Source organism: Triticum urartu, chromosome 3, assembly GCF_003073215.2.
Source record: "Triticum urartu cultivar G1812 chromosome 3, Tu2.1, whole genome shotgun sequence".
Lineage (NCBI taxonomy): Eukaryota > Viridiplantae > Streptophyta > Magnoliopsida > Poales > Poaceae > Triticum > Triticum urartu.
The window spans coordinates 461,570,923-461,583,050 of NC_053024.1; the positions used below are offsets into that span (position 1 = coordinate 461,570,923).

At 47.8% G+C, this 12,128-nt stretch overlaps 1 protein-coding gene and 1 non-coding gene across 2 annotated transcripts; both read left to right on the forward strand.

Moving 5' to 3' along the window:
- Nucleotides 1-2,562: 2,562 nt before the first annotated feature.
- LOC125544343 (callose synthase 12-like) lies at nucleotides 2,563-9,068 on the forward strand. Its single transcript, XM_048707992.1, has 3 exons — nucleotides 2,563-8,120; nucleotides 8,522-8,595; nucleotides 8,675-9,068. Exon 1 carries the CDS (start codon nucleotides 2,774-2,776, stop codon nucleotides 8,117-8,119), a length of 5,346 nt encoding a protein of 1,781 aa, XP_048563949.1. The 5' UTR covers nucleotides 2,563-2,773; the 3' UTR covers nucleotide 8,120; nucleotides 8,522-8,595; nucleotides 8,675-9,068.
- LOC125549668 lies at nucleotides 5,727-5,806 on the forward strand. The gene has a single exon (XR_007301436.1). It is a non-coding gene; the product is annotated as a small nucleolar RNA J33 (small nucleolar RNA).
- Nucleotides 9,069-12,128: the final 3,060 nt, after the last annotated feature.

A 12,128-nucleotide genomic window follows, 5' to 3' on the forward strand; every position in this document is an offset into this window, starting at 1 on the left:
CTTCTCGTTTGCAAACTTCTGCAGGCATAGTTGCACTCTTTGCATTGAGTTTCCCGTGTTGTTCCATAAATCAGGGTTCAGAGGGCCGCAGCCATTCCGGGTCGCCATCCTCCTCCAAGTGTCCAAGGCCAAGGTGCACTCACAGAAGAGGTGCACCGATGTTTCCAGGTGCCTGATGCACAGGGGGCAGAAATATCCATTTGCCCAGCCTCAGCGCTGAAGTCTATCATTGCACCACAATCGATCCAGGTGCAGCAGCCAGGAGAAGACCTTCATCTTCCCGGGTGCGTAAGGCTTCCAGATGGCAGAACCGAGATCATTTCTTGCGGGTGCTTGAAACTGCATGCTGTAGGCCGAACTCGCCGTGTATTGACCTGGACTGCTCTCTGACCATGTGATCGAGTCTTCGGAGCCTGCTGTTAGGGTCACATTTTGGGCCGCCAGCAGCTGCCAGAGGGAGAGGAAATCTGTGAGGATTGCTGCATGATCTCCATGCCTGAGATCCTTTACCCAGGTGTGATTTGCCAGGGCAGCGGCCACCGATCTGTTCTTTCGACGGGAATGAGCATACAGGGTTGGGAAGACTTGCCTGAGAGCTCCAACATCCAACCAATGATTTTGCCAGAATGATGCCGTGGCTCCGTCGCCGATTGTGACTCTAGTTGCCTGGTTGAACAACTTGTGATCCTTCTCGTCGCATGGCACCGGGGTGCCAACCCATGGCCGGCAGGGCTGCTGCCAGGATAGCCATAACCACCTTAGCCGAAGAGCACAACTAAATTTAATCATGTTTAGAATGCCCAAACCTCCATGCTGCACCGGTGAGCACACTTGGGGCCAGCTTACTTTGCATTTCCCACCGTTTAGCTCCTCATCCCCCGCCCAGAGGAAACGCCGGCGCGCCTTGTCAATGTCCTTGAAAAATTTAACTGGCGCCCTGAGGACGGACAGTGCGTACGTCGGCAATGCCGTCAGGACGCTTCTGACTAAACCCTCCGGCCGGCGATTGACAGCAGACGTCCTTTCCATCCCGCTAGGCGTGCACGGATCCTATCTAGAATGAACTACAGGTGCACGATGTGCGGTCTGGAAATGGTAATCGGGAGACCTAGATACGTCAATGGGAAGCCTACAATCTTCCCAGTGAAGTTTTAAAGCACGTGTTGCAGATCAAGGTCCTCGCATCGAATTGGTGCGACAGAAGTTTTGTCCGAGTTTATCCTTAGTACCGTGGCGTCGCCGAAGAGTGCCAAGAGACACATCAGGTTGTCAAACTCCTGTCTAGTTGGGTTTGCGAAGAGGATCGCGTCATCTGCGTAGAGGCTAACTCTTGCCGTGATTTTCCTGTCTGGGAGGGTAGTGAGGATGCCTTGCTCAGTTGCAGCTAGAAGAAGGCGATGGAGCGGGTCTATTGCTAAAATGAACAACAGCGGCGAGAGCGGGTCCCCCTGGCGAAGGCCGCACGCGTGCTCGAAGATCTTTCCCGGCATACCGTTTAGGAGGCACGACGACGATGATGAGGACAGAAGAATGGAGATCCAGTCTCGCCATCTAGCGCTAAAACCTAGCCTCTGAAGAAGCTCTAGCAAGTAATCCCATGCTACAGAGTCGAAGGCCCTAGCTATGTCGATCTTAATTAGGAGCGCTGGTTTCTTAGTACGGTGTAGGGAGCGGACACAGTTCTGAACATATAAGAAGGAGTCCTGAATGCTCTTCTTTCTCTGAAATGCACTTTGGGCGGGCGACACAATGTCGTGCAGAACCCTGACTAGACGCAGAGCAAACACTTTTGCCAGCAATTTTCCTATGGAGTGAATCAAACTTATCGGCCGGAAATGGCCGATCTCCGATGCCCCATCCTTCTTAGGCAGGAGCACGATCACAGCTGTGTTTATTGACTCGGCGTTTGTTCTGTCCAGGTGGTAAAACTTCTCAAAAACCCCCATCACATCCTCTTTGATGGTCGACCAGCAACTCATCAAAAATAAATAATGCATCAAATAGCTGCTCATTTTGTACTACAAGTACAAGATGAGTAAGGCACACCAGCTGTTTTTTTGTGTGCATCTTATCTCTTGAATGGATGGAGCTGTGTTATGGGTGACAGCTTTGAGTGACCCACTTTTCCTTAATTAACCACGATGTATTGATGTTAGACAGCAGAGATGTGTAATGATGCATTCACGATCAAGAGTAGGAGTACTGTATGTTAAAAGAAAAAAAAAGTACCACAGCTGTTGTTAGCGTCCTCGTGTTTGCTTCGTCTGTACCGGGGGGCGAGAAATGGCATCATCTGTTCAATCAATTTCCACAGCAAAGGAAGGGGAAACATACTTCGATGGAAAGAAACCATTGAAGTCGTGACCAAAAAGACACGCGCACACGGCACACGAGGTGCGACGGAGATTAAACGGGTGGCAGTAAAATTCACATGGAAGATTCTTCGGCCCGAATCAATCAACGCGAAATCTTCCCGTCTCTCTGTCCCTGGTCCGTCCACTTCGCCGGCGCGCCCCTATCATTTCCGGGTAATCACACAAACAAAAGCCTCTGCGTTTCCCACCCCAGCACCGTCCCACCTTCCCTCCAGCACGAACGCACGCGGCCGGCCCGCACGCGCCCACAGCGTTTCGTTTCAGTTCCTCCGCGGCTCCGCCTTCCCCTCCCCCACGCCAGCGTCGCACGGAGGATTTTCAATTTTTCAAACCACTTCCAAAACTCCCCGTCCACCACCACGCCCACCCCAGATCTAACCCTAAACCCAAATGCCGCTATGACCACGCCGCGCGCCACCGCCACGCGCCGCGTGGGGTCGGCCGCCGCCGCCGCCCAGGCGGCGGCCGGCGAGCCCTACAACATCCTGCCCATCCACGACCTCCTCGCGGAGCACCCGTCGCTGCGCTTCCCGGAGGTGCGGGCCGCCGCCGCCGCGCTCCGGGCCGTGGGGGGCCTCCGCCCGCCGCCCTACTCGCAGTGGCGCGCCGACCAGGACCTCATGGACTGGCTCGGCGCCTTCTTCGGCTTCCAGCGGGACAACGTGCGCAACCAGCGCGAGCACCTCGTGCTCCTGCTCGCCAACGCGCAGATGCGCCTCTCCTCCGCCGACTTCTCCGACACCCTCGAGCCCCGCATCGCGCGCTCCCTCCGCCGGAAGCTCCTCCGCAACTACACCTCCTGGTGCGGCTTCCTCGGCCGCCGCCCCAACGTCTACGTCCCCGACGCCGACCCCCGCGCCGATTTGCTCTTCGCCGGCCTCCACCTCCTCGTCTGGGGCGAGGCCGCCAACCTCCGCTTCGTGCCCGAGTGCATCTGCTACATCTACCACCACATGGCTCTCGAGCTGCACCGGATCCTCGAGGGCTACATCGACACCACCACGGGCCAGCCCGCCAACCCCGCCGTGCACGGCGAGAACGCCTTCCTCGTCCGCGTCGTCACGCCCATCTACGGTGTCATCCGCTCTGAGGTCGAGTCCAGCCGCAACGGCACAGCTCCCCATGCCGCCTGGCGGAACTACGACGACATCAACGAGTACTTCTGGCGCCGTGATGTCTTCGACCGTCTCGGCTGGCCCATGGAGCAGTCCCGGCAATTCTTCCGGACGCCACCCGAGCACGGCCGTGTGCGAAAGACGGGCTTTGTGGAGGTCCGCTCGTTCTGGAACATTTACCGGAGCTTCGACAGGCTGTGGGTCATGCTGGTGCTCTACTTGCAGGCCGCAGCCATTGTCGCGTGGGATGGTGAGACTTGGCCGTGGCAGAATCTTCGGGGAAACCAGCACCGTGAAGCCCAGGTGCGAGTGCTCACCGTCTTCATCACCTGGGCGGCACTACGCCTCCTGCAGTCGCTGCTGGACATCGGCACACAGTTACGCCGTGCGTTCAGGGATGGACGCATGCTTGCAGTGCGCATGGTGCTCAAGGCCATTGTGGCAGCTGCGTGGGTTGTTGTATTTGCTGTGCTGTACAAGGGAATCTGGAGCCAGAGGGACAGTGATCGTGGCTGGTCGCGGGGGACCGATTCTCGAATCATGAAGTTCTTGTATGCAGTGGCAGCGTTTCTGATCCCCGAGGTCCTTGCCATCGTGCTCTTCATTATTCCTTGGGTGCGGAATGCATTGGAGAAGACAAATTGGAAGATCTGCTATGCCCTCACCTGGTGGTTTCAGAGCCGCAGCTTCGTTGGCCGCGGGCTTCGTGAGGGTACCTTTGACAATGTGAAATATTCTATTTTCTGGGTGCTTCTGCTTGCTGTGAAGTTTGCCTTTAGCTATTTCCTCCAGATCAGGCCACTTGTAAAACCTACAAAAGAGATATACAGGCTGAGTAAGGTCACATATGCTTGGCATGAGTTCTTTGGGCAGAGCAACCGATTTGCTGTCTTTATATTGTGGTTGCCGGTAGTTTTGATCTACCTCATGGATATCCAGATCTGGTATGCAATCTTCTCTTCCATGGCCGGTGCATTTGTGGGGCTGTTTGCACACTTGGGGGAGATCCGGGACATGAAACAACTGAGGCTGCGGTTCCAGTTCTTTGCAAGTGCCATGTCATTCAACATCATGCCAGAGGAGCAACATGTGAATGAGCGCACTTTCTTGCCCAACCGGCTTCGGAATTTCTGGCAGCGACTGCAGCTACGGTATGGGTTCAGCCGATCGTTCCGTAAGATCGAGTCAAATCAGGTAGAAGCACGGCGGTTTGCACTTATTTGGAATGAGATTATCACCAAGTTCAGGGAGGAGGATATTGTAAGTGATCTTGAAGTTGAGCTCCTCGAGCTACCACCTGAGCTGTGGAATGTGCGTGTGATCCGTTGGCCGTGCTTCTTGCTTTGTAATGAGCTGTCACTGGCACTTGGGCAGGCAAAGGAGGTCCAAGGACCTGATCGCAGGCTCTGGAGGAAAATCTGCAAGAATGATTATCGTCGTTGTGCGGTCATTGAGGTGTATGATAGTACCAAATACATGCTGCTAGAGATCATCAAGGAAAGGACAGAGGAACACGGCATTGTGACGCAATTGTTTCGCGAGTTCGATGAATCCATGAATTTGGATAAGTTCACTGTGGAGTATAAGATGTCTGTGCTGCAAAACGTCCATGCAAAGCTTGTAGCACTGCTAAGCCTACTTCTCAAGCCCAACAAGGATATCACAAAGATTGTCAATGCTCTTCAGACTCTCTATGATGTTGTGATTCGTGACTTCCAGGCTGAGAAAAGGAGCATGGAACAGCTGAGGAACGAAGGCCTGGCACAATCAAGGCCAACCAGCCTTCTCTTTGTGGACACTGTCGTGTTGCCTGATGAGGAGAATGCCACCTTCTATAAGCAGGTGCGGCGCATGCACACCATCCTGACCTCACGTGACTCTATGGTCAATGTCCCAAAGAACCTTGAAGCTCGGCGGAGGATTGCTTTTTTCAGCAATTCATTGTTCATGAACATACCACGGGCAACCCAGGTGGAGAAGATGATGGCCTTCAGTGTCTTGACACCATATTATAACGAAGAGGTGTTGTACAACAAGGACCAGCTCTACAAGGAGAATGAAGATGGCATATCAATACTATACTATCTGAAACAGATCTACCCAGATGAGTGGGAGTTCTTTGTTGAGCGCATGAAGCGTGAGGGGATGTCTGATATGAAGGAGCTGTACAGTGAGAAGCAAAGGTTAAGAGATCTTCGGCACTGGGTCTCATACAGGGGACAGACACTATCACGTACTGTGAGGGGGATGATGTACTATTATGATGCTCTCAAGATGCTGACCTTTCTGGATTCTGCCTCTGAACATGACTTAAGAACTGGATCGAGGGAGCTTGCTACAATGGGTTCCTCAAGATTTGGATCCTCCAGAAGAGAAGGGAGTGCTGGTGGGTCAGGGTATTATAGCAGGGCCTCTTCGTCACACACACTGAGCAGAGCAACCAGTGGTGTGAGCGCTTTGTTTAAAGGTAGCGAGTATGGGACTGTCCTTATGAAATACACTTATGTGGTTGCATGCCAAATTTATGGCCAGCAGAAAGCTAAAAATGATCCGCATGCTTATGAGATATTGGAGCTAATGAAGAATTATGAAGCACTTCGTGTTGCCTATGTTGACGAAAAACACTCGGCTGGTGCCGAACCGGAGTACTTCTCCGTCCTTGTGAAATACGACCAGCAGTTGCAGAAAGAGGTTGAAATTTATCGAGTGAAGTTGCCTGGGCCACTGAAGCTTGGTGAAGGCAAGCCAGAGAACCAGAATCATGCACTCATCTTCACAAGGGGTGATGCGGTTCAAACTATTGATATGAACCAAGACAATTACTTTGAAGAGGCTCTGAAGATGAGAAATCTGCTAGAAGAGTTCAATCGCCATTATGGAATTCGCAAGCCAAAAATCCTTGGGGTTCGGGAACATGTGTTCACTGGCTCTGTATCTTCTCTAGCTTGGTTTATGTCTGCCCAAGAAACAAGTTTTGTCACTCTGGGGCAGCGGGTTCTAGCTAACCCACTCAAGGTTAGAATGCATTATGGCCACCCAGATGTGTTTGATCGTCTTTGGTTCTTGGGCCGAGGTGGTATTAGTAAAGCATCAAGAGTAATCAACATCAGTGAGGATATCTTTGCTGGATTCAATTGTACCCTCCGTGGGGGCAATGTTACACACCATGAGTACATCCAGGTTGGTAAAGGAAGGGATGTGGGGCTCAACCAGGTTTCTATGTTTGAAGCCAAGGTTGCTAGTGGCAATGGTGAGCAAACTCTGAGCCGTGATGTTTACAGACTGGGCCACAGATTGGATTTCTTTCGGATGCTCTCGTTTTTTTATACAACCATTGGATTCTATTTCAACACAATGATGGTTGTGCTAACTGTCTATGCATTTGTCTGGGGGCGATTTTATCTTGCACTTAGTGGGCTGGAGGAGTACATCACCAAGAACACTAGCACTACTAATAATGCAGCCCTGGGAGCTGTCTTGAATCAGCAGTTCGTCATACAGCTGGGCCTGTTCACAGCATTGCCCATGATTATTGAAAATTCACTTGAGCATGGTTTCCTCAATGCTGTATGGGATTTCTTAAAAATGCAATTGCAGTTTGCATCTGTTTTCTACACCTTCTCCATGGGAACCAAGACACATTATTATGGGCGGACAATCCTTCATGGAGGTGCAAAGTATCGAGCTACTGGCCGTGGATTTGTTGTGGAGCACAAGAAATTCGCCGAGAACTACAGGCTATATGCCCGTAGCCATTTTCTAAAAGCAATAGAGCTCGGCGTGATATTGGTTCTCTATGCATCTTACAGCAGCAGCGCTGGGAATACATTTGTGTACATCCTGCTGACGCTTTCCAGTTGGTTTTTAGTATCCTCGTGGATTTTGGCCCCCTTCATCTTTAATCCATCAGGTTTGGACTGGCTAAAGAATTTTAATGATTTTGAGGATTTCCTAAGCTGGATTTGGTTCCAGGGTGGAATCTCAGTGAAGTCAGATCAAAGCTGGGAAAAGTGGTGGGAGGAGGAAACTGATCACCTTAGGACCTCTGGTCTGTGGGGGAGCATCTTGGAAATCATTATAGACCTCCGATATTTCTTCTTTCAGTATGCAATTGTTTACCGGCTTCACATTGCCAATGAGAGTAGAAGCATCCTTGTCTATCTTCTTTCATGGACATGCATACTGCTGGCTTTTGTGGCTCTTGTCGCAGTTGCTTACTTCCGAGACAGATACGCAGCAAAGAAGCACATAAGGTATCGGCTTGTCCAAGCTGTAATTGTTGGTGCCACTGTGACTGGTATTGTCCTGTTGATAGAATTCACAAATTTCCAGTTCATTGATGCCTTTACTAGTCTCTTGGCTTTTCTGCCAACTGGCTGGGGAATCATATCTATTGCTCTGGTGTTCAAGCCATACCTGAGGAGGTCTGAGACAGTCTGGAAAACTATTGTCACAGTGGCACGCCTGTATGATATACTGTTTGGAGTAATTGTTATGACACCTGTAGCTGTGTTGTCATGGTTGCCGGGGCTCCAGGAAATGCAAACAAGGATCCTATTCAATGAAGCCTTCAGCCGAGGACTTCATATTTCTCAAATGTTTACTGGCAAAAAAGGACATGGAGTTTAAGGTATGATATGTGTGTACTTGTCTTGTGTCTCCTCTTTGTAAGGATGCCTATGAACACTTTAGGAGCAAGTGGTCCAACTCTGCACATGTTAGCTTAGTTTCTAGAATTGCTTCTAAAGATAACAAATCATTGATTGTTCTTGAACTTCCTTATCCCTTATTTTCTTGTTAGTTATTTTTATCCATCCGTTCCGTTCATTGAAGAAACAGCACCACACAACACTTGTTTAAAGCTCAGTGAAACAAAAGGGAAATATTACAGCGCCTGCTAACGCAGCCTGCTTTAACCTTATTTCCTTATTAGGTATCTAAACAAAAAATCTGTTTGTTTGAATCGCAAATGTCTTCTCATCTGCAATCAGATACTTGTTCTTCAGCTAAATTCACCTTTTGTTCTTTCAGCTCAACCCATTTTCATTTCTCAAAGTGATCTGCTTCATTATTCTGGAGGGTGCAGTTCTTCTCAGTGATATACGGTACGTGGATGGCACATGGTCAAGTACTGTAGTTTTGGTACAGCTGTTCTAACACACTAACATTGAGACTACTCTGCAGGTTCACAGAGGCTTCTGGTTTAGAGTAGATGGATGCTAGTTTCTGTACAGGCGACATCTTTACCTTGATTCTTTGTAACTTGATGTACACATGGATTTCCGTAGTAGAAATGATGCAATCAAACTTAATGAGTCGTCGATTCGGCTCATATTCATGGTTTGAGATTTTGCTAGTTTTGTAGTGAAACAGAGCTGTACAAACTTTATCCTGAATGGACCTCTCGTGCCAGACATTTCTTTGGGTGCTGCCATATTTTTGTTGTAAAGCTGGGAATCGCTGTTCCTGCTTTTACCTGCACATACATCTACATTGTGGGAGATTGTAATCTTGTACACCAATTGTTATCGGAAATGTCATCGGCTGGGTCTTCCCGGTGGCGCTGCTGTCTGATCCATATTGGGATGTACTACTTCTCATGTCAATCATTGTGTCTGCTTTATGCATGCTGCAGTCTGGATCCTGATCATGTTCTTCAGCTCTTGCCAATTATTGTCTAGTTTATGCATGCTGCAGTCTGAATCCTGATCATGTTCTTCAGCTCTTGTGCACAGTGATGCGCCTCGTCAGTTCATGTCGGCTTGTGTTTACGGGTTGAATTCTATGAGCCTGGCCTGGGCTTGCGCCATGCTCTATGCTCCACCTTGTGTGCATGAGATGCACTGCCAGGGCTAGCTTTTACCCGCTGTGAGACGCAGTTCCATTTTCTTAATACTACGTGTTAAACATTTTTAAAATACATGTAGAAACATTTTTTTAACTATTTTACTTTTTTACATTGTATAAATATATTTTTAAATGTCAATATTTTTAAAACTTGTATGTTTTTTAAAATGTAATAATGTACATTTCTTGAATAATATGAAACATTTTTTTACGTTGTATAAACATTTAAAAAAATACCATGTGCATTCTTTTTTAAACACTTTAAAATGTAATAATGTAATGATTGAATATCTATATTTGGAATATTTGTCATGCACCGAACGCTTCCCCGTAGAGATGGTTCCTTTCAGGTTTCTATGGGTTTTCTTTTATTATTACTATTATTATTTTCTATTTATTTTTTGCTTGTGTGTGAAGCAAAATTGTGCTTCCCCAAAAGTGAAGCAAAGGCGTGCTTCCGTGTGAAGCACAATTCGTGTGAAATTATAGTTGTGCTTCACAATTAGTACAATTTTGTAGCACAGTTTAGCAAAAGAAAAGTTGACACCTATTAACATGGAATCTACTTGCAAATATCTTGATGTGAGGATCGCCAACAGTGAAAACGGCTCGTAATTTGGACATGCGGTTCGAGAGATAAATCGGTTTGATAAACGAATCTATGAAATATGAGCAAATAAACCCACCCATCTCTCCTTGCCCAATGGAAGAAATCCAAAAAACTCCATAATTACGACATGTGCCACTTGTCACCACCAGAGAAGTGGGAGTGACCCTTGCAAGGGTATCCCTTTAACTAGTGATTTCACAGAGATGCACCCTGGCTTTGAGTTGTGACTCGACCTGAATTGCTGCACTCGTGTCCGTAATCAGCTTTGCCGAGCCTTGCAGGCAGACTGAGACACTAGGTCGATATTAACAAAACATGCGACAAATGGAATTAGCATGGGGCTCATTTCTATAAAAAACGCTGAAAGTGCGTTATATCGACTAGAGGGGGGGTGAATAGGCGATTTTTATGAATTCTTCACTGAGGATTTTGCGGGTGAGGAAATTTATGAGTGAAGAACTACTTGCAGCGGAATAAGTACTCAGAAGTAAACATAGCAATGCATGAGCATGGTCTCCATGATGAAATGAAAACACGTACATATTACAAAAAGCGTAAACACAAGATAACACATGATAAGACAAACACGCTGAAGAAATTGAACTGAGGAAATAAAGGAAGTCCTCAGTCAAAGTCTTCAAACAGATATGAACAAGCACTCAACACATAAAAGAGGAAATGGAAGGGTTGAGGAAATGGAACCAGGTAACTTGGTGAAGACAATGATTTGGTAGACCAGTTCCAACTGTTGTGACAGTTGTACGTCTGGTTAGGGCGGCTAGGTATTTAAACCTGAGGACACACAGTCCCGGACACCCAGTTCTGAACACGCAGTTCAGAACACTCAGTCCTCACCGTATTCCCCTTGAGCTAAGGTCAGACAGACCTCGCCCAATCACTCGTGGTAAGTCTTCAGGTGACTTCCAAACCTTCATAGACTTGGTCACTCGGTGATCCACAATTTCCTCTTGGATGCTCTAGACCATGACGCCTAACCGTCTGGAAGATGCACAATCTTCAAAGGTAACAAGCGTCGGATCCACGCAGGATCAATCTCTTCAGTGATGCTCAATCACTTTGGGTTTGTAGGTGTTTGGGTTTGGGTTTTCCTCACTTGATGATTTTCACTCAAAGTCCTCGAAGGATGGGATGCTCTCAACTGACAAGTGTCAGTTTCTCTCGGAGCAGCCAACCAGCTAGTGGTTGTAGGGGGCGGCTATTTATAGCCTAGGGAGCAGCCCCACATGATAAGACATAAATGCCCTTCAATGATATGACCGTTAAGTGGGTAGATATTTTGGGACAGCTGGCGCATAGCACAACAACGGTCGGAATTTTGAGTATCAAATGCCTCAGGGCTATCATGTTCCTCACTGTGTAGGAAATCCGCACTAGCGAATTCCTAACTCCCCAGTCAGAACAAATTCCTCAGAGACCAGAAGAACTTCGTCTCTGTCACTGAAGAAATTTGACTGAACTGTATGAGATTTCCAATGGCTTCACTCGAAAGGATTGGTAGGTAGGATTTGAGTTGAGCATCACATGGAAATTTTTCCTTAGTATTTCCTCGACCCCCTTTAACAGTACGGTGTTTCCTATGACTCAAGAAAGAGCAAATGAAACTACGAAAACAAAAGTCTTCATGCTTCATGTTCCTCGAATGAATACCAAGTCTTCAGGATTGCACCAATTTCTTCACTTTCAAAGTCTTCAGAAAGTCTTCAGAAATCCAAAGTCTTTAGTCGAAGAACTTCATTTTTAGGGGTCGACTTTCTCTGTAAATATCAAACTCCTCATAGACTTATAGACCTGTGTACACTCATAAACACATTAGTCCCTTAACCTATAAGTCTTCAATACACCAAAATCACTAAGGGGCACTAGATGCACTTACAATCTCCCCCTTTTTGGTGATTGATGACAATATAGGTTAAGTTTTCAACGGGGATAAACATATGAAGTGTAGATACTAGAATTGAGGAATCTTATTGCAAGATATAGAAGAACTCCCCCTGAAGATGTGTATAATGAGGAATTTGCCTTTGAAGCAGTGCACACTTTGAAGAGTAGAATCATGGAGATCTCCCCCTATATCTTGTAATCCATACACACATTTAACCATTGTTGGGGAAATCGTTAACTGGTAGCTGCTCGGTTGGCTGGCGAGTAGGGGATTAATAG